Source organism: Malurus melanocephalus, unplaced genomic scaffold, assembly GCF_030028575.1.
Source record: "Malurus melanocephalus ecotype Western Australia unplaced genomic scaffold, MMel_1.1 scaffold_14, whole genome shotgun sequence".
NCBI classification, from domain to species: Eukaryota; Metazoa; Chordata; class Aves; order Passeriformes; family Maluridae; genus Malurus; species Malurus melanocephalus.
In genome coordinates this window covers 4,920,336-4,941,216 of record NW_026623246.1, presented here as the reverse complement: position 1 = coordinate 4,941,216, position 20,881 = coordinate 4,920,336, and the positions used below count along the sequence as shown (strand labels likewise).

General features: G+C 39.6%; 1 protein-coding gene across 1 annotated transcript in view; it reads right to left on the bottom strand.

The window, feature by feature from the left end:
* The window catches only part of APBB1IP (amyloid beta precursor protein binding family B member 1 interacting protein), a 61,910-nt gene that overhangs the window by 23,084 nt on the left and 17,945 nt on the right, over positions 1 to 20,881 (bottom strand). The window contains exons 5-9 of the mRNA XM_057384084.1: positions 15,912 to 15,989; positions 12,775 to 12,934; positions 10,455 to 10,576; positions 3,412 to 3,486; positions 2,144 to 2,287 (exon numbers count right to left, since the gene is read on the bottom strand). Coding sequence (XP_057240067.1) covers positions 2,144 to 2,287; positions 3,412 to 3,486; positions 10,455 to 10,576; positions 12,775 to 12,934; positions 15,912 to 15,989 — 579 coding nt within the window. The remainder of the gene's footprint in view (positions 1 to 2,143; positions 2,288 to 3,411; positions 3,487 to 10,454; positions 10,577 to 12,774; positions 12,935 to 15,911; positions 15,990 to 20,881) is intronic.

Genomic DNA, 20,881 nt, shown 5'->3' with positions numbered 1-20,881 from the left:
ATGTAAATAGAGCAATGCTGAAGAAAGAAATTAWGACAGCAGTGTTGACTGGTGGTGGTTTGTTAACAAATAATCCTGAAAAAACAAAAACCACCACAAGCRTATGTGTAAAACTATATGAATGTGCCCCGTATTTTCACCTTTGCCATGTATTTTACAGCTAGCAYAAAGTGCCAAAGGTGTGCCAGATTTCTTTGCTTTTTTGTAATAAGTGAAAACACGAACATATGATGAATTTTAAAAGAGATGCAGCAGCTGAAGAAACAGTTTTCAGCCAACTGTTTGTTCTGTACCTCAAAGAAAGATTACCCACAACTGAATGACGTGTAAGGTGCACGTGCAGTTCTCATACCACCCTGATGTGGGATGAACTCTCATGATTTAAGGACTTTAACTGAAGAGCTCTGGTGAATTTTGCTGCAGTGCTTTAAGATGTTTAACACCCTCACTGCATCCTGTTGATGTCCCAGAGATTATGTATCTTTACAACAGACATGCACCTGATCCTCAGCTGCTCCAACACTGAGTGCAGTAATCACTTGGATCACCATGAAGAACAGACTTGAGCTAAGAGGCTTGACTTCCTCTGGAATGGCTAAAACGTGGACATTTGCATCCTGCTGATGAGCACTATTACAGATGCAGGAGCAAACAGATGACTGTGCTACCATTTAAAAGCACTGTGACTAACTCCTAAAAAACTAGATTAAAGGTTGTAACATAGTGATTTCAAAGCACTTACACAGTTTCTAAAAATGGCTCAGTTTTAGGCATAGGCAAGGTGGTGCATAGGCTGTTACACAGGCTGCAATGACTAGCAGGCAATAAAGTGTTAAACAGCTGTCACAAGGGGACTGTGTGGCTCCATCTGAGCCTATGTTTACAACTTATCACCTGAAAAAAGAAAGCGCTTTCTTCATCTACTCTAAGATGAAAAGTCACTGAAACAGGTAAGATGAAAATAGACTAAGTAAAGATCAGGACATGCTTGCCCTGCTTTGGCACTGTACTACTGGTCATTGTTGGAGGCATGCTATAAGAAAATGTCCACGAGACTTTTCATTTGACTATTCTTATAGTTTTTCCACCTTAAGTGCCTTCTAAATAGCATTCCAGATYCTAATTGATAGGCTATTGTGCGTACAATCTGATTTGAGGCATGAAGCCATTATGTCAGGGTCAGGTAAAGTCAAARTAAATTGCTGTGAAAGCAGCAAGGTGATCTGTGTTTCACTGTGACTTGGTTATAAACWCAGGTCACTGCAGCAGCAGCATGACATCCCTTTACAAGATAAGAATTTCTTTTCTTTGTAATCTAGTCAGGAAATAGCAGAAGAGTTAAGTTTCAAATAGTAACAGTAAAGCTTCACCAGAAGCAAGAGCATTTCTAAGTAAGAAGCATTACCAGAGCTGTAAGTGGTAACAGAAGTGGTTTTCAGAATACAAAAAAAAATGTACCACCAGTTCCAGAATCCACCATTCTACCGCTTCACTGTGGAAACTAAAAGCCAGCTGCCCTCAAGTGCAAACCATCCAGTGCTGGTAATTCAGACACTTGAAATATTTTCTAATACTAAATGTCAGTGAATTTGATTCAGCCAGGTAGATGCTTTTGTTTTGCTTCTTTCTACAAAAAGGGCAGTCTTAAAAAGCCATAAAAGGCATGACACATTGTCCAGGTACAGATCACTGTATTAAAAAAGTACAGAACTTCTGCATGCTAGTTACTGGTGTAGAAAGTCAGTATCAAGCAAAGTAAAATTCTATATTTTTTGTGACAAGAAATTAGTTTACTTGACAGCTTTTTAAGATATTCACAGGAAACCCATACAACATTGAAGCATTTTGGCAGCATGCCACCAGCTGACAGGTGCTATGCTGTTTTTCTTTCCCTTCCTGCTCTCTGAAGGAGCACTATTTTATTAATGCTTTYATCTATCCCTAGAAATCAAAAGGAGAGGAACGTGACAGGATTCAGTGACTACATTCTAGCATTTGCACAAGTGGTGTAGTCAAAGATAACCATGGAAACCTCAGCCCTCTCAGATGCACCAGACAGTGCCTTCAAATGTCACCTTGGGAGTTCTACACTTTCACCTCCATGAATTGTTTTATTGCAAAATGGATTATTTGGCATCCTGACCTTGGTTTTTCCTTTGGGTACATAATAAATCCCAGACGCTCGTAGAAGAAAATAACGCCTCTTCCAGGACTTTTTTCCATCTTCTTTTAAATAAAGGGCCCCTTCAAGCTCTGGCACAATGACAGATGTCCCACAGAAGCTTTCCTGTGCAACAAGAATAATAACAGACAAAATAAATCCATTTAAGCACAATCCTATAAATAAATTGCAGAAAAACACTCCCTTGAAAAATAAAGACATTTCCTGTGACAGTGAACATATGGACATGGGGAATGCAGTTACCAGGTAGATGAACACCTCAGACAGGCAAAGGAAACTTTTCCAAGCTGATGTTGGGTGCTCACACTGATAAAGAAAGCTTGCAAACCCTCCATCCATTAGGGTCAAGCAAAAACCTGCAAAGGCTTTTAACTAGACATAGATGTGCTCAGTGAAGGCTACAGAATAACTGTTATTGGGTTCATTTCTCTACTGCAGTGTTTATGGATTCTGTATAGAGAAATACTTCAGTACACAGATTCTTTAGAGACTGCTTGGAGCTCTAAAAACAGCTCAGTCTCTGCTTTCACTTTGAAATACATGCCAGCATTGAAAACACTATTTAATCAGATATACTAATTGTTTGCTTGGAGGGCCTACTGTTAGGTCATTTTTAATGCCAACACACTTTCATTCAATGTTTTAATTCAGAATTCACCAGGACTTCTGCTGGTTAACATGTGGTGTCTTCATGAGATGCAGTAATTTTGAAATGTGAGTCCTCAGTCACCTGAGAAAAGCATTTCCTTTGTGAACTTTTTCCTAACTGCTTGCCTGGAGAACTGTGSTAATCTTTTCTTTCAAACAGCTCCAGACTTTTCTCTCTCAAACATACATCTGAAGTAAAACTTGAGCAGGAAAGGCAAGAGATTAAACAGACTTTCTGGAAAAGTGAACTTTTTTTCTTCCTGTTGTAGTACAGCTAATAATTTGAGAAGTACATCTACTTCTAACCTAAAGATAACTGTTTGCTACTGATGAACCTTACAAATAATAAAAAGTCCCAAGGGCTGTCCTAAGAATCCAAAATATGTGTTTTTAATGAGGAGCAGCAGATGCAGAGGAAAATTCTACATATTAAACCTGAGATACAAAGACACCAATGATCACAGAACTTCCTGTGGTTACATGATTTCCCCCAAAGAACGAAATGCTGTTATTGCAGGGCAGATGCAAATGGGGCAGAGTTCTGGTGACATTTGCATCATCAGCCTAATAAGTTGTCTTACCTCCAGCAAAGCCTCTTTGTTTTTATCATTCATTTCTTTGCTTTCACTCTTCCCTCTGTTTGCCAGGTAGAAATTCTGATGAAGACACAAAAGCAATTTCTGTTCATTATAAAGCCAGCAATACAAGTAACTAGATTGCTACAAACTCATTCAATAGTTACTGAGTCTTTTTGATAYTGAGTACCCAAATCAGCAGGTGCAAGAGACAGATGCTTATGGACTCTTCTTACAGGGAACTTTAGTCACACTGGCCTGCTCATTAATTTGATTTTAACTATAATTCAAAGGTAATACAAAATTATTTTTGCCCATGTAATATATACAGCCTCCCACAATTAAAAACAGTGGCTTATGTTTTTGGCTGTTTTTCTGGATCAATGGGTTTGGGTTTTAGCATTCCAATTTTCACTGTTTCCTGTATTATTACAGGTTGTAGGGAACCTAACATTTGATTGCATGCTGATAAACAATGCATACAGTGCAGAATCACAAGATGCTAGGAAGCATTTTCCCTACAATCCAATTTGGCAATTTGCATGCTTTGTATCTTGCACCTGAATATACCTAGCTGTTAATTTTTAGTTAAAGTGAGTTTATGCCAAAGCCTTTACCCAAACTTACTACTTTCAAGTTTTGTACCCTGCTCATGCTCTTAAAAATATTTTTATGCAGTGAAGAAACTGTTCAAAAATCTAGAAGAAATCCAAGGAAGCGATCACCAAGATATCTTGGCAAAACGTGCTCCAGCCCACCAAAAGAGAGCCTGCACTCCTTTCTCTGTGCCAGAGGGCTGTGAAGCTGCAGCTGCCTTCAGAGGACCAGTGCCTGCCTGCCGCACAAATGAGGAACCACAGTGCTTCAAGGATACATGCACCCATAAAAACAAATTCACTCACTGTTAAAAATAACAAGTCTCCATCCATCTACATTGTATAGATGGACAAAAGGGCAGAACTTGCATATATATGCAAATTCTGACAAGTGGGAAGGATGTTAGGAGTTGTGTGCTGGAGCATTTGCAGTGGCTGTGCTCCMCAGCAAGCAGGGCCAGACAAGCAGAGATGGATGCCTGCAGACTGTAAGGCAGCTGGGTGTGAAGGAAGCAGGGAGATCAAGGATGCCATGCCTCAAGTAGCATTTGGATCCACGGCCTTGAGGCCAAAATGGGAAAACTCAAGAGTTCTTGTGGTTTATAATATTTCAGTTTATCTGACTTTTTATCTCTCTGCCTTTTCATATCTCAAGACTATGAGGAAGTGACAACATATTTACATGCCTGGAACTCCACAACACCTAAACCGCAAYATAAATACAAACATTACCAAAATACAAGTGAGAAGTGTGTAAATGAAGGAGCACACTAATGCCATAGTATAAGGAAGAAACGAACAAGCAGCAAATCTGCCCTGCCAGCTGACCACATTTACAGCAGTGAAATTTACTGAAGTGAAACCCTGCTCTTCCACACACCACATCTTCTTTTCCAAGCAGTGCTGTGAACAGCTGTCTGCCACAATGCAAGCCTCAGAGCAGACTGTTTTTGGAGGAGCACCAGGAGAGGAAGCAGAAGAGGTCTGGATCTCAAAACCAGTTCTTTAAAACTGCTTGCTTGAAAGTTCCCATTAAGTCAGACAGGGGATCTCAGAAACAGACACCTGCAACTTGGCYTATGCTGATACCGTGTCTATGGTGTGAGAAACTTTAACATTCAATATAACAGACTGTTACCCTAAGAAATGGAGCTGGCTTCAGACTGCCTGGACAATTTTTAGTCCACAGCTGAAGGTAAGCAAACACTAAGGATCACAGCTTTGCAACTACATCCAAAAACAGTATTGAGAGCGGAAAGAAACCCAAACCAGCTCAAAACAAAACCCACTTAGAAGTGTGTTCTCAGTACAACCCAGAGAGCGGTGCTTGCCAGTGCAGTCCAGAACCATCGGTCTGACTTGAGTGACAACGCTGCCCTCAGCCTCTGAAAAATGACACTGTCCTGAGCAGCTGCAGCCCAGGGCTCTGGGGACATCCAACAGCTCTTCTTGACAGGGACACTGTCACAGCCCTGAAAGCTCAGATGGCACTGTTAGGCTGGGTTGGRCCTCCAGATTTGGGATGGATTTGGAAAGTAGAGACACATGAAAGCTGTAAGGCCTCTTCCCTAGATCATTATAAAGACACAGTAAAACCCCTAAAATACACAATGAACATTTATCAAGGTAAGTACACCTTAACACTGTCTCAACAAGGCTTGCCTCATCAGCTTTACTACTGGGGAGAGCATCCATCTGACTSAGTCAGCCTTCTGTACATTGATAAAAAAACAAAGCTCCTCTGATCACAACTGATTCACATTCAGGCATCTGGCATTTATTTGACAGAAGCCCAGACCACCCTGTACTGACATAATCAGTCATAAAGAGAGAAAATTTGTAATTATGTCCATGCTGGATCTCTAACACCACAGCCTTTTCACAAGGGAAACAGGGCTCTATCACCTAACCTGAAGTTACACAGWTGTACACTATCATCTTTCACCTGTCAACACACACTTCATTTAATACTGATTATCTCCTTTAAGTCTCTGTTCTGAAATCTGGAAGTACATGGTATTTATATTTGTCAGTGACCAAAAACCTGGGGAGCAGACTCTGCGCTGTACTTGTTTTATCACTGTGTGGTCTTCTATTTTTGATCAGAAGCATTCATCCTAGAGGAGGCAAACCACATGTGTCCAGAAGAGGTCATTTCAAGTCCAGTAGTCAAAGGTCATGATAAAAGGCAAGTTCCTTCCTGTGTGAGGACACCCCTGGGAAATGCATGSTTGGTTTGGGATGTCAGATCATCATGGTTCAAGATGTAGCTGGGGCGCAGCTTTCTACATATATCTAAAGACTTGAGAATTAACTATTTTTTACATTCAAAAGTTAAGTCTATGCATACAAACTTTCCACTTAGGGATGCTGCCATCTCCTTTTGTGTGGAAAGGCAGATAAAAAGTCAGACAGTATCTCTCTACACTGTGTAACCCTCAAACAGTGGGAGACAGAGTGTTTTCAGTAGTTTCCAAGAACRTGTAAGTCAGCATGTAAGCAAAGCAAACTTGGACCATGGTAGAAACACTGCTTTAACTACTGCACTATCAAACTCTCTGGYTGGTGTTTATGTCTCTGCACTCATAAAGAGGAATTTCCTAAATTAAACAGCAYCTTTCTCACACCTTTCACTTTTGTTCATACACAGCCTCATCCAAGTGGGAATGCAGCAGCAACTACTTGCTAGTACCTAGTAAAAAACAGGTGCTCCAAGACAGCACTCTCCCACTGCTTCCCCTTACACTTAGGTTGTATTTCTGCTTTCAAGCTCTGGAAACTGATTTTCCAGAAGTTCTGCAAGGATCCACAACAGCACAGAACAGACAGTGTGCACAAAACAAGGCAGCTGCTTCATACTCATGACTACCTTCTTTGAGCAATGGGCTGCCTGTTTATGCTCATCCAACTCACACCCAATATGAAGAGAGAACTGGCCAGCTCCACTTCAGAACACTGYAACTGCTACTCAGTGCAGTACGGTTTATGCAGAAAAAAAAAACCCGTCTGCAACTCATATCATGGTGTGTCCCCTAGAAAGCTGCACATTAAAAATATTAGAAGATACTTATAACGGCTCTGAAGACCACAAATGTAAAAAAAAAAAAAATACATGAAGCCAAAGGCAATGTGCTTTTGAAACCGCCAAAAAGAGAGAGGAATTAAGATAAACAATAGGAGTAGAGCAAAAAACACTTCTCTTTTCTCAYTTCTATTTCTTTGCACTTTGCCAGCACACTCAATAAGCAGGTTCCCCACCACTCTTTTATGTTTTCATCACTGAGTAACTGTGAAGACAACAGAAAAACCTTCATTCATAAATGTGGCCAAGCTGGTGAAAAACAGAAGTATCACCTGGTGGATAGCAGATRAATATTCAAGCATGAAACTTGCTATAGCTGTCTTGTTACGAAAGACAAATTCTATTCCACCACTCTTCTGACACTGTTCAGAACTCTGCCTTTTCTAAAGAAACAAAATATCAATTCATTGTATGGGTTCTSCTTTGGAAGGTGTAGCTCTGACTTTTAGCTTACACATGAGGGAACAGAAGCATAAAGTCACTGTACAGACTTTCAATAATTTTCATAAATGCTGTCCAATAATAATAAAACCAACTAACAAACAAATGTACATTCAAGTGGCATTGCCTGCACTGTTTGATTTTATCAAAAGAAAAATACAGGAAATCGAAGTTCATGCAAACAAAAGCAAAATACAGTGTTTTAAGAGCATGACCAGCATTTACAGTCAGGAGTCCAGATTCAGCTAGCTACACCCTCAAAATAACAATTTTCCCTCATTAATATCTTTTAGCTGAGAATTATTCTCTGAGCTTTTTGAAAAGAGGTGTTGAGACCTGACAACCTTTCCTTTCAAGAGAAAATCAGCATCACTCAACCATGTGACAAAGCATCACCTTTCCCATATTATAAAGGTTTTCTTTATTTGCCCATGTATCAGTATGTATTTTTGTTCCACTCTTTAGTCACAGACTTGTGATGCTCYCTCTCTGTAGATGAGTCACTGATGCCATTCCTGGAACAGTCTTTTATTTCAAGTTCCCTGCAAGGTCYATGTTATCATGGTGAGCAGAGGGCAAAAGTGTGCCTGTCTTTGTGGTGAGGGGGATACCTGAGAATTTTGCAGAAGTTTTTTCAGAAATCTAAATTCCAAACATGTTTAAAAAAATATTTCAGAAACAAARCTGCAGAAAAATACTAGCAAATACAGCATGACAAGAATGACAATCTTCCAAGAAAAGCCACTGGCATTAGCTGAAAAGTATATTGCAAACACATAGAGAATAAATCCTGCATTTCAGAACCCGAATTTCCCCTTAAAAATGAACCCCATTAAATTGATTGTTGTTTAATCTATACCAGGTCTATAACTAGTTCACAGAAAGAAACAATAAACATTGGCACAGGTTACAGACCTTCTCCACAGGTCTATTTGTCTTAGGAAGACATCTGCCCATCTTTACAAGATTTTTTTAAAGCATTTAATTGTCTCAATTCTCTGTAAGGAAAATTCTGTATCACTGATTTGTCAAAGAACAAATGTAGGCACCTGGCCACCTTTAGAATTTGCCTCTTTTTTCCCCCAGAAAAGTATCTGCAAATTAAAAAACTGTGAGATCTCAACAAAACATTTCCAACAGAATGAGCACAAAAAAAAAAAAAAAGCCAACAGGCAATTCAACTGCTGCTGCATTAGCACATTGGGTGTGTCAAAAAAAAACCAAAACATTCTGCAATTTCTGTACTCCCAAAATGAGTTTTTTGTGGCAGCCTTGATTGAGTTAGAAGGAGGTTGAATATACTGAGGCTACAGTCTCAGAGCACAAAATTTCAGTTTCCCMTTGGTTACACCCTAATTTCCATAAGCAGTTAGCTAGGTAATCATACTCCCTACCCACAAAWACCCAGCATTTTCACTTAGTTTATCTTTCCAAGGACTCTCTGCAGATCACGTATTTTACCATGTTYCATTATCTAGTGTGAGCTCTGTAAAATACTGATCACCTTCTGTCACTAAGTGCTGATATGCCTGTACTATTCTACCTGCTCACAATGTTAGAGTTTACCAAGCCTGACAGATGGCTGGACTTTATTAATGGCAAAATATTTCAATAGTGTGATAGTCATAACTGATCCAGGTTCCTTAGACTGTTGATTTTAGGGCTTATCACAGAGGGGCTAAAGCTCAATGACTGCAGATGTGTCCAGCTCCAGCTGAGACATGAGGACAGAGCTACAATTTTGTTCTAGTTTTGGCTTAGGTCGCATTTATTTCTAAATTTCACTGCAACTAAAATGAGCAGAATATTCATCAGCGTTTTCCTTCCTGTGTGAGGTTCAGAGCCTTGCCCTAAGCCACTTCCTCAAATAATACTATTGTGTATKAAGCAAATGTGCAATCAATCAAATCAAACCTATGCTGCTGGGTAGGTTTATGTGCACTAGAAAGGATGACACTTTGAGCCACCACACTTTATTTCCAAATTTGACTTTGCAGTCTCATATTAAAAATCAACATTAATCCATGTGTACTGCAGTGTAAGTTTTCCTTCCATGACTGTGGATACTTATGCCAATGAAGAAAACTYMTTTTCTGCAGGTTTTATTTGAAACATTGGCTCATTCTATAAAAAAAACCAACTTCCTAATGAGCAGTTTKGTGTGATTTGCTGCCAAATTACATATTTGACTCATTTTTTCAGCAATGCTGAATTGTTCATTTTTCTCTTGCAGCCCTTAGGAACAAAGCAGATGCTCAGTGAGCTGGGAGTCAGCTGACATGAGGGAAAGATCTTGTGCCCCAGAATCCAGCAACTGTATGTTCTAGGATGTTYGCACATACAGGTTTGACCACCCAGCACAAGAAATAAAACAATTTGTGTTTATATACCAATCCTGAATAATTGGATGCAATTCAGTGTGCAGACTCTCCTTTAAAAAGCTAACGTACACAAGTTACTGTTCACCCAATTCTTCAGTATAAAAGAAGTCCACTAAATCCTTTTAGTACTTGGTAYACCCTTTATGAAGTTTTATGTACAACTGGCAGAAACTGAACCCTCAAGGAAATTTTGATATGCACCAGCAGAAATAGAGGAGAAGCTGTAGCAGTAACAGAGATCAGGTTTTTACAGCTGTGCCACCTCACCCAGTTCTAAGAGCTGTGCCTAAGCAATAGCTTCTATTAGAAGTGATCTACATGTCTCATTACTTACCTCTACAGCAGGGCTTTAAAATAGCATCAGAAAAAAAATAGAAAACGCTAACTTCCAAATCCTTGCATTCAACATCCTGGTGGTTTTTGGTTGAAAATATAAGTTTTGCTTTCTCTAATTCTGAACTGACAGAGCTGAAAGCAAATTATTAATGCAATAGGCAGCATGCAGAATAAATTACCTTAGGRTCTTGTTCAAATACCATGTTAACCTACCTGGGGATTTTTAAATAAAGCATATTTTTGACTTTTTTCCAAAAACAGAATCTTATTCTCAGTGTCTCGAGTCCAGTCTGATAACACTTCAACAACATTTTCATGGTCTTCAAAAAACCTTTCTGGATAGACAGAGAAGATAATGTAAGACATTCAAACAGTTTCACCCCCCTCTCAAGGCTGCAGAAATTCCTGTATATGAACGTAATCACTATTTGATGTTCACTCAGGGCTGGTCAGTCCAGCACTCTTTTCCCCTCAGGAGGGTCTTTTTAAGAATTATTATTACCAAAACAAAAGTCAAATCTGGATGCCTACTATAAGACAATAGTCTATCGCAAAATACATACTGGCATGTACAGCCCAGTGTTACATCACCATCTCAATACTGAGACTATTTGTGATATTTTAACATATAATTACTTTAAAACTGTAGTTTATTTTATTTGCAATGATAGTATTCCAAAAATACAGTACATGTAAGATACCCTGCCAAGGATCTTGTGATATAAAACTAGCTCGGACTTAGTTCAGCATTAAATRTTTGCTGCTCAGATTTGCTTCTTAAAATAAATATTGTTTTATTCTCTTGAATACTAATGTGGAAAGCAAGCAGAAAGATGAAGTGCAGAAAAGTTCTGTCTTCATGCTGTTAGCAATAAAGCTATCTAGAACAGCCAAGAAGTATAGTGATGGGAATAAAGAATAGTTCAGATTGTCTTGATTTTGAAGAAAATTAACTACATGTTGCTGTGCATTGGAAGCAGAAGAAACCATTCCACTCATATTGAAATTGCCTTCTGCAAACAAAAAGGCTCCATTCCCAGAAGATTTGGACCTTGTAATAGATCACTGCATCAGGAGTTCATWGCTTTTTGCCTTTTTCCTGAACCAGATACAGGTTTATTTCCTTTGGTACTTATCTTCTGTCCTGGCCTTTAAAATAGCTTTTATTCATTATGAGAGTAATTCCTTACTATACCAATAWCCTAACACCAAACCAAAAGCATCTAGCATTAACTAAGGCTAAAGTAACACAAGGAATTTTTTCATAAAAATTCTAACCATTAAGCTCAATATTTGTAGCATAYGATCTCCATGATACCTTCAGTTTTAATTGCATGATGGGAAATTCAAAAATCTATCCACATTATGAAGAAACATAGCTATGTTTTTTTTAATGACTATGGAGATTCAGAAAACAATCTGTTTATGTGCTGTCATCCTAATATGCAGACACGTTTGTCCAAGSACACTGGACAAAAGGGAGAAAGTTTCTAAGGCAGGAAAACTCTAAAATTMTTCTGTGACTTCTGTGAGATTTCTAGGGTCACATGGCATTTCCAGTCCTTCCTCAGTTAAGATAAGCAGGTATAAAATAATGCAGCATCATTATTTTAATCAAGTAGCAAGAACAGATTGGCAGTAAATTTCTGTGCCACTCTTATAAGCAGATGAGGATCTCCTCGCTTTTTTTCAATAATTTTAAAATTTCTTTAGTTTACTTTAGCAGAATGATTACACCTGGGGCTCTTTTAAAGTGCAATATTGATATTTGACTTATTTGTGCGTTTTCACATCTCTCTTGGGAGGCCGTAAACCAAGAATTTTAAAGGCTGTTTGACAATTTCCCATTTCTCCAATTCAAATGCAACTCTGAAAGGAAGTTGTGGCAATTTTCCTTTTCATGTCAATACCTTTTAAGTCTGGAAAACAAACAGATTCTGAAATAATTCACAATTATAGAATACTCTGTTCTTAATGAAACCTTGAAGCCTTTTTCAAAAGGGGCTCATTATGTTGCACAAAACAATTCATAAGTTTTGCATGACTGTTTCCTAGGACCAGGAGGCCAGGTTCATTACTTCATAAATTATAACTTATCATCAGCAGAGCTGCAGCCCCATCACAGAGCAGCATCCTGTACACAGCTACACTTCAGAAAACAATTGTCACAAATGAAAAGCATTAGAAATGACTGAAACACTTCACACACAGTCTTGTTTTATAACATTTGTTCGGCCAGTATGCAATAATTCACATGGCCCCTTCATTTTGTATAAAATAATGGAAATGGTGACAAGCAAGGAGCCTTTTGCAGGTCACAGCACAGCTGAATGGACTCASTTCTACAGCAAGAACAGACCGAATATATTCTTGCAGCATCCCTCAGCTAAAGAGTCTGTGATGTTCCAACACCAGGGGACACATGGGCAGGAGAGACATTATTATCTTTTCAACATTACCARCACTTCCCTGATCCTTCAAGATTACCAGCACTGTATCTATCTGCTGTGTGCTATGTCACTACACCACTTACCAATCTGCAGCTCTGGGTACATCTCATACAGACACCAGTCGACATTGCAGTCACAGTGGGTTTTCTCAAAGAGATTGTCCAAAACATCCCGTGCCACCTGACGCTCATCCACCATTAGAGACTTTGAGCTGTTATCGTACATGTGCACCTTGATAACAAGCTGAGAACAAAGTCACAGAAGAGTCAGCTCATTTCAGAAGCAAGAAAAAGACTAGTCTGAATCTGCTAACACAGATAAGAAAGATTAAGGCTGAAGGTTATTACTCATTCAAAGGCATCCTGTCTTACAGAAAGCTGAGAGAATAAAACAGCTCAGAAGTTTTTCTCTAAAAAGAAAATTGAACCTTGTCCTATGCATGACTTCAGGAAAGGTGAAGTTGCTATGGAGAAAAAGCAGAAGTTAATCTCTTCTCTAAATCTACTACATGTGCAATTAAGAAAAATGCTTGATAGGAAACCCAAGTACAAAAGGACAGAGCATCCATAATGCGAGCTACAAATGTGAAAAATTTCATTTTTAATGAGAAAAAGAATGGAGGAATCTTRCCATGCCAAGAGAATAACCTGAAATTGGATTGTACTAAGATGGGCCATGGTCCAACAGCCATCAATAAGAAAACAGATGAGTTCACAGAATCACAGAATCAGAATATGCTGAGTTGGAAGGGACCAATCAGGATCATTGAGTCCAGCTCCTGGCCCTGCACAGGACAGCCCCAAGAGTCACACCATGTGTCCAAGAGTATTGTCCCAATGTTTCTGGAGCTCTGTCAGGCTGGTGCTGCGACCACTTCCCTGAGGGGCCTGCTCCAGGCCATTCCTGTGGGTTCTGTCACTAGACACCATAAAGAAGAGGTCAGTGACTGCCCCTCCTCTTCCTCTCATGAGTTACTTATATTGACCCAATTAACCTAAGACAGTCATTACCTCTTTATATCATGAAGTATTTGTTAAACAAGAATGACCGTGAACTTTCTTCAGAGAGGAACAATGCAAGAAAATGCTGAAGTACATAAAATGTGATAAAGAACTGGAAATACATTGTAAGAAAATACTTAAAATGTTCCATTAATACTGAAAACTATAGAATAATTCTCTACAAGGTCTGTACATTGCTGGTGAGTTGGGAGAACTTTTCCATATAGTCTTGTTTAAATAGCTCTTTATTTTTAAATGTGTGTATAAGAAGCTTTGTTCTGTAGAGACAACCTCTGTAAAAGGTCAGGTAGAAGCAGAGTGATGATCCCCGAGAGAAAATCTACACTATCTCTGAAATGCAAAAACAAATGTAACAAAAACCATGAACTTGTTTTGATTCCAATCCTTGTAAGAAGAATCTTCTGTAAAAATAAGCAAGCCAAGACACAGTGCAGATTATAGAGAAAAAGAAATGCTGTGCATGCATAATCTAACACATCTAAGGCAAAAGGGCTTTTTTGTCTGGTTCTAAATGACYGCTCAGAAACTTGTACGCAGCTTCCATCTTCACAGAATCATGGAACAGTTGAGATTAGAAGGCATCTCTGCAGGTCATCCAGCCCAGTCACCTGGTCAAGCGGGGACACCTAGAGCCTGTTGGCCAGGACCCCATCCACATAGTATCTCCAGGGAGGGACACTCCCCAACCTCCCTGGGAAACGACTGTGCTCAGCCACCCTCACAGTGAAGAAGTGTTTCCTGATGTTCAGAGCCCCCTGTGTCTCAGTTTGTGCCCATTGCCTCTGGTCCCATCACCGGGCAGCACTGAAGAGAGCCTGGATCCATTCTCTTTGCACCTTCTCTTGAGGTATTCCTAGAGACAGACAAGCACCCTGACAGAGCCTTCTCTTCACTAGGCTACCTCAGCCTTTCCTCACAGGAGAGATACTCCTGACCATCTTCATGGTACTTCCTGATCATCTTCCATTGGGACAAAACTCTATTGATTTTGAAGACAGTGATCTTTAAATATTAACCAGCTTTTTTGGTCCCTTCTTCCCACCAGGGTCTTAACACATGGGACCCTTCCAAGAAGATGTTTGAAGAACCAAAGTCTGCTCTCATGAAGTCCATGGCTATTAACTTGCTTTTTACCATCTCCCTGCCCTTTGCCCGCAGCTTTTGGTAAAAGAGAGAAATCCAGTTTTCTTGACAATAATTTAGTCAATCTAGAATTCAAGAATGACACAGTAATTTCATTATAGCGGCACAGCCATAAGACTGAGCCTTACTTCTACCATATGGTTACAAATATTCCAGCTGGGGAAAAATGTGGGGGGAAAAAAAGGYTCCCAAAGGAGAATTGCTAATATTACAAGAAAAGAGTGTGACCAATAAACAGTCATAATTTTAATTACAGAGCTTCACGAAGTCCACGTTGGTGAAATCCTCCCACTATACATTCACTCAGGAGTAGCATTTGTACATGAACACAAAGTGTTCTGTGGGAATCATATCAAGTCTGGACACCCTCAAATTTATTGGAAACTTCAGTTCTTCCTGGAAGCCCTGCAGGCTTTTATCTCCAGCATTTCCTATCTCCTTTGAGCAATACTGAGAGGTCAAGACTGTTTTTAGTTCACATCCATTATTCAGAGTTACTGAACACCGGCAGCTTCTGTTGAGTTCAGCTGGAACTCTAGCTTAGGATGAGTGGGCATAATTACATGGCACACTGCAGCACAGTGCAGACACTGGCTGGAAGCTTTCTAATTTGTTGGTTTAAAATAATTTTGATTATCCTTGTACATTACTACACTGCTGTGAAAAGATTTAGCAAGGAGACCCCAATTAATTTAATAGGGATTAGCTAAATCCACATCCACTGTAAACAAAAATTTGAATACTCCTGGAATTGGCATAAGTAATACTTTGCTTCCTCTAAAGCAACTTACCAGAACAGTGCATTTTGCCCGAACACTGAGAAAAAGAAAAGAACCCAGTGCTTTTCAAGTCYTCTTAAAAAATAAGTCCCTCGGAGGTAGCATTCTCCCAGACACTTCTCTTGAGCTGGATGACAAGAGAGCTCCCTAGAATATCTTTACAGATAAAATGTGGAAAAGCCTAGGCATTTTAGTAAGAACTTCATTATTAACAAGAATGTTAACAGATACTTAGGTGGTAGCTCTTATGGTAGCATTTACCATTTTAAGRCTCACCTTTTTAACTTTGGCTTCTTTCAGTTTCTCCAATGCAAGTTTAATCTTGTCAGCTTTAGCCTTTGCCTCTAGTTCTTCCTGAAAAGACACAAGATATTTAGTATATTTCTTGTTAAGTAATGCCAGCAATTTACATTTACTTGAAAAGTGTTGTTTCTTGACATTTGTATCCTGAAGATAAGGCTTGTCATGGCAAACATCATATATGCAGATAATCCCCAGCTTTCCTCGATCTAACATCCTTCAGCCAAAGCACTGATTTACAAGTCCAGTGCTTCCTTTTGTTGCTCAGTCATACAGTTCTTATATGATCTGTTTCTCAAATGCTACAGGGATGCCTGAAAACTGGATCCTTCTGCATCTCTGTATGTACAACTGATGCAAAACAGAAGGTGAAGGAAGATCTAGCCTAAGTGAAATAGCATTGTGGATGCAACTGCTCGGAACAAAATTCACTTCTCAATAGGGTTAACAGAACTATAATTTGTAGGATTTTACCAAAGATTTGGCTTGCAATTACACTACTTATAATTTTATACATTGTGTTTAGTACATTTATTTACTTGAATTCTTTCACTTGCCACATATGATCTCTTGCTGCATAGGTAGTTACCAAGGGGAACACCTCCATTAATTGGATGATATAATGGCTTTTTATTCTACTAATGGACCTATTCATATTAACACAGTTAGAGCACACAAGTTCATTCCAGTTTTTGCTGAATGCCACAGTAAGAATCCCAAAAATCTCAGTTTCACCCAGCTTTCCTTTCACAAAGAAGCTCTATCAGTTCTTACTATCAATGAGGTTTGTGTCCAAGCCCCGGATCCCCAGGTGGTGAGAATTTTAGGTACATGTACCAAATGCCAGTACCTACTGCTGCCTCTGTGACTGCTGTATAGATTGGGCTGTTCCTTTATGCCACCTCTTTTCCAGAATACATATGGAGTTGGAAAAGCACATTTTGGACGCGAGTTTGGTTCCTGGGGCTGTCTTAGACTCTTAGTACTACTGGAGGGTTTGGTTTCTTTCCAACTTCACATTCCTGTTGCCTTGACTGAAAACTGTCTTATCTTTCTTGCCTCTTTGTTGGTTTTTGCTGTCCCTGTTGCTCTCTTACTTAGACAGTTTTCTTTGTTTTAAAGGGGTAGGATTTTGCATTACGCTACTCAGAGGTACCCAATTTCTAGTCAAGGACCATGGGATAAAGTTCCTATCCTGCTTCCACAGAAGATTTTCCTCTGTTACCTTCGGCCTCAATTTGCTACCCCAAAGTCATAATTTTCATTGTTCTCACATCAAGAGAACCGGCTGCAACTCGTGGAAGATGCACTTACAAGAAAGTAGGCCTAACTAAGCACTGCCATCACTTCCCTGTTACAGAGATATTACACAATTATAGCAAAGAAGATTATCTTATTCATCCCAAGTTTTGAGGCACTTTCAACAGTAGCTGAAGTACTCCTGACTGACGTCCCTCCTGCTGAACTAAACATCTTTTGTTTTATCAGTGCTTCAAGCATGTTTCCTGTTATCAAATTCTCCACTATAAATACCATGCAATCAGTTAAAAATATCTCTTTTTTTTCCTCTGCAGGTGTGGAAATTTGCATTGCTACAGCTCAGCAGTACTTAACTTAGAGAATCCAAAAAAAGCCTCTGTAGTTAAACAGAAGCTGTGGCACAAAGGTGGCTTTCACAGTGAGGCTGACTGTTGTACAGAGGAAAAGCACACAGCCTCTCACGCTGTAGCCCTGCCCTCGCCACCCCTCTGTAGCAGGCAGGAAAAGCTTCCTAACCAAAGCGGCTGAGTGTGGTGTGGGCAGGCTTTCTGATGAAAATTCTAGGCAGATATATAAAATTACAATTCACGTTTCACCTGCATGTGACCCGCATTGAACAGACTTCACACATRGTAAAAATCTGTGCCAACACAGCTCTCACCTGACAGCCTTCATGGTTTCATATGCTTTGTCTGACTTAATGTGGAAAAAGGAAACAAGCTATCAGATGCAAAATTTTAGCGGGTTAGAGAAATACTTTGACAAGCTACAAAGTTTGTTTTCCTGCTAACAGTATCATCACCAAGTTTTCTGGATCTTTAAACAGAAGCACACAAAGTCATCATGTCAACAGCAGAAGTGAAAGCCTTATTTAGCTTAAGGGCTTTTCTTTTAAAAAGAAATGTCAGAGTTGACGGAAACTTATGAGATAGCTCCGTGCTTCCCTAAAAGACAGGCTGTATTTTTTTATTTTGGCACACCTCTAAAGGTTAGAAAATAGTGTTTTAATATCACAGTTGCATTGGGAATGACTAACACCGTTCTTATTTGACTGTGATAACCAGAAGTGTTAAACACAACTTCAGCTTTGATTGGCTCAAGAATCACTTATCAAGAATCCTGGCTAACAGGAATATGGAATTTGATGAAACAAAATAACACTCCACTTACAGCTGAATTTTATTCTACTGAGAAGAAATGTCACATCAAAACAAATACTAATCAAAACAATGAATATTAATTTGAAATAAATTCTTTCCATATTAATTTTAAATGGTTATTGCCTCCATCATTCACACTGCAACCTGTGTAATAGCCCTGTAGGCAGTTTTGTGGACAGCAAGCCACAGTGGGTATGTGGCCATTAGTATATGAATACAACCTGTATCATAAAATGAGGCAAAGCCTGCAGGAAAAAGCAGAATCAATGCCTTAATGAAGAAATCAACTATTGTAGATATATTTCTCAGAAATGCTTCTATGACCTGTTCCCATTCTTCTCTGACACTGTATCTGGAAAGGGATCGGGCAATATCATTAGACATCAGTCTCAGAAGAACACTTTAATGGAGGGAGAAGTGTCTTTTAGTTACATTTTTTCAAACTGAATTTCAGTTGTTTAGCAAGTATATCCTCTTCCCACTCTGAAATCYTGTTTGACCTTCAGGTAATGCAGGATGCCAGCTAATAAATAATTAYCTCAGTACTACAGTCAAGGGAAAGGAGTGTAGCACTGTTGATTTCAGTGAGTTTTAGATCCCAGCATAACAAAGATCCCCTTTGGAAGAGTGGTCTGAAGGTCCCTAGTCTGGCTCCTGCCCAWAGCAGGTGGTCACTAACATTAGATCAGCTTTTGCCTCGCAGAGTTTGGAAAACCTTCAAAGAAAGGGAATCTGGGATCTCTCTTGGTCACCTGTTCCAGTGCTACACCACCATCTGAAGTGGAAAAAGTTTTCCTAATGTCCTGTCTGAAACTGCAAAGCTACAACCTGCAGCAGTTGCCCCTTCCACAATAGTGACCTAACTCTATCATGGAAGAATATGGCTTCACCAGCTTTGCATCTGCYCTTCAGGTATTTTTAGACTGCCATTGGATCGCTCTGCAGCCTCCTGTGTCAGACCAAACAAGCACAGGTACTTCAGCCTGTTCTTGCTGGTCCCTGATCACCACACACCCCTGGCCATCCCATCAGTTCTCTGCTGGACACTCTCCAATATMTCCACATCTGGAACAGAGTGCAGTATTCCAGGAGTGGGCCCACCAGTGCCAAGACAAAGGAACAATGGCTCCCTTAGACTGCTGGCCACACTCCTCCACAGAGGATGGTTTCCTCTACTGAGATGATCTTGTAATTGTGGTTCTTACCCACTGTGGTATCCAGGAGGATGCCATCTCCTTTTCAGCAGGGCTGCTGCTCAGTCTGTCATCTCCCAATCAGTACAAATGGTTATTACCCCAGGTGCAGAACCTGGTACCTTGCTGGGTTTCTGAGAGTTTTTCTGGCCTAGCCCTCATGTTTTTCAAGTCCCCTTGCATTGAGGGTCTGCCATTGACAGACAGTGTCCCTAATTAAAAGCAACTTCAGCACATCTGCAGGTGGGTCACAGACGAAAATGTTAAACAATATAAACCCCAGWGCTGATCYCACTTGCTACCAGCCAGCAAACCAYTGACAGCCCWTGAGTCTGGCCAGTCTCAGCCCACCTAACCAGCTACCCTTCCAGACTATATTTGTCAGCCTACAAACCAGACTACTTAGAAGCTTGGCACTTCCTTTAAGACCATGARCCTAAATCAAGATGGGGAAATGTTTGTAGGAAATTGATAGAATTCATCTTGATAGCATCCCTTCTTTGTCAATAATACTAGTTAAACAAAAGACTTCAGCTTCTGAAGCTGTATTAGTATTTTGCAAATGTTGATATTCCTTTAAGATAGGAAGTTAACTATTATCTTTGAGATGCAGAGAAATGGCAAAACTTTTTTCACATGTTTATGAGTTTCAGTCCTCAAATAGCACCGAAAGGTCCTATACATAAAATTAAGCTTTATCCAGTGAATCACCTTTTGTGTCGTCAGAAAGGTCCCCTTCCTACCCAGTTTTCTGTTCCTTTTGCTGAATATGCCTGCTGTAAGATGCCAAACATAGGGGCAGCAGCGGTGTTTCATATTCAGTTTGTGTGGACTTTTAAACAGTAATGAATTGACCACAGTTTTAAACTGACAGGTACTTTTCACATTCCCTAAAATATTTCCATTCCCTAAATGTAAACATCTCTCCATCATAGTTACTGTGGACATGAATAATGAAAAGATACATTTGTATACTTCATGATTTCAAATACTTGGTTTTTTTTGGGCTGCATCACTCTTCTAATGCCTTTTCCAGTCCTCACAGGGCTGTGACAAGCCAGAATTCTTACACTATTTACCTCTCTGCAATCTCACATCAGAAACATACTACAAGTATCACATTTTACTTCAGTTGTTAAAACAGCTCTGCAAGAAACACAAAAATGGAGGAGGTTGTCATAATTCTGCAATTTTAGATAAAGGTAAGCCAGTTGTTTATAAAAATACTGATAATTTTGGCAACTCCTAAGAGCATTCATTCCCTATTGCAGATGGTCTTCATTACTTCCTGGCAAGACAAGCAGAGCAGCGATTTWGTGTTAGGTGTAGGAGA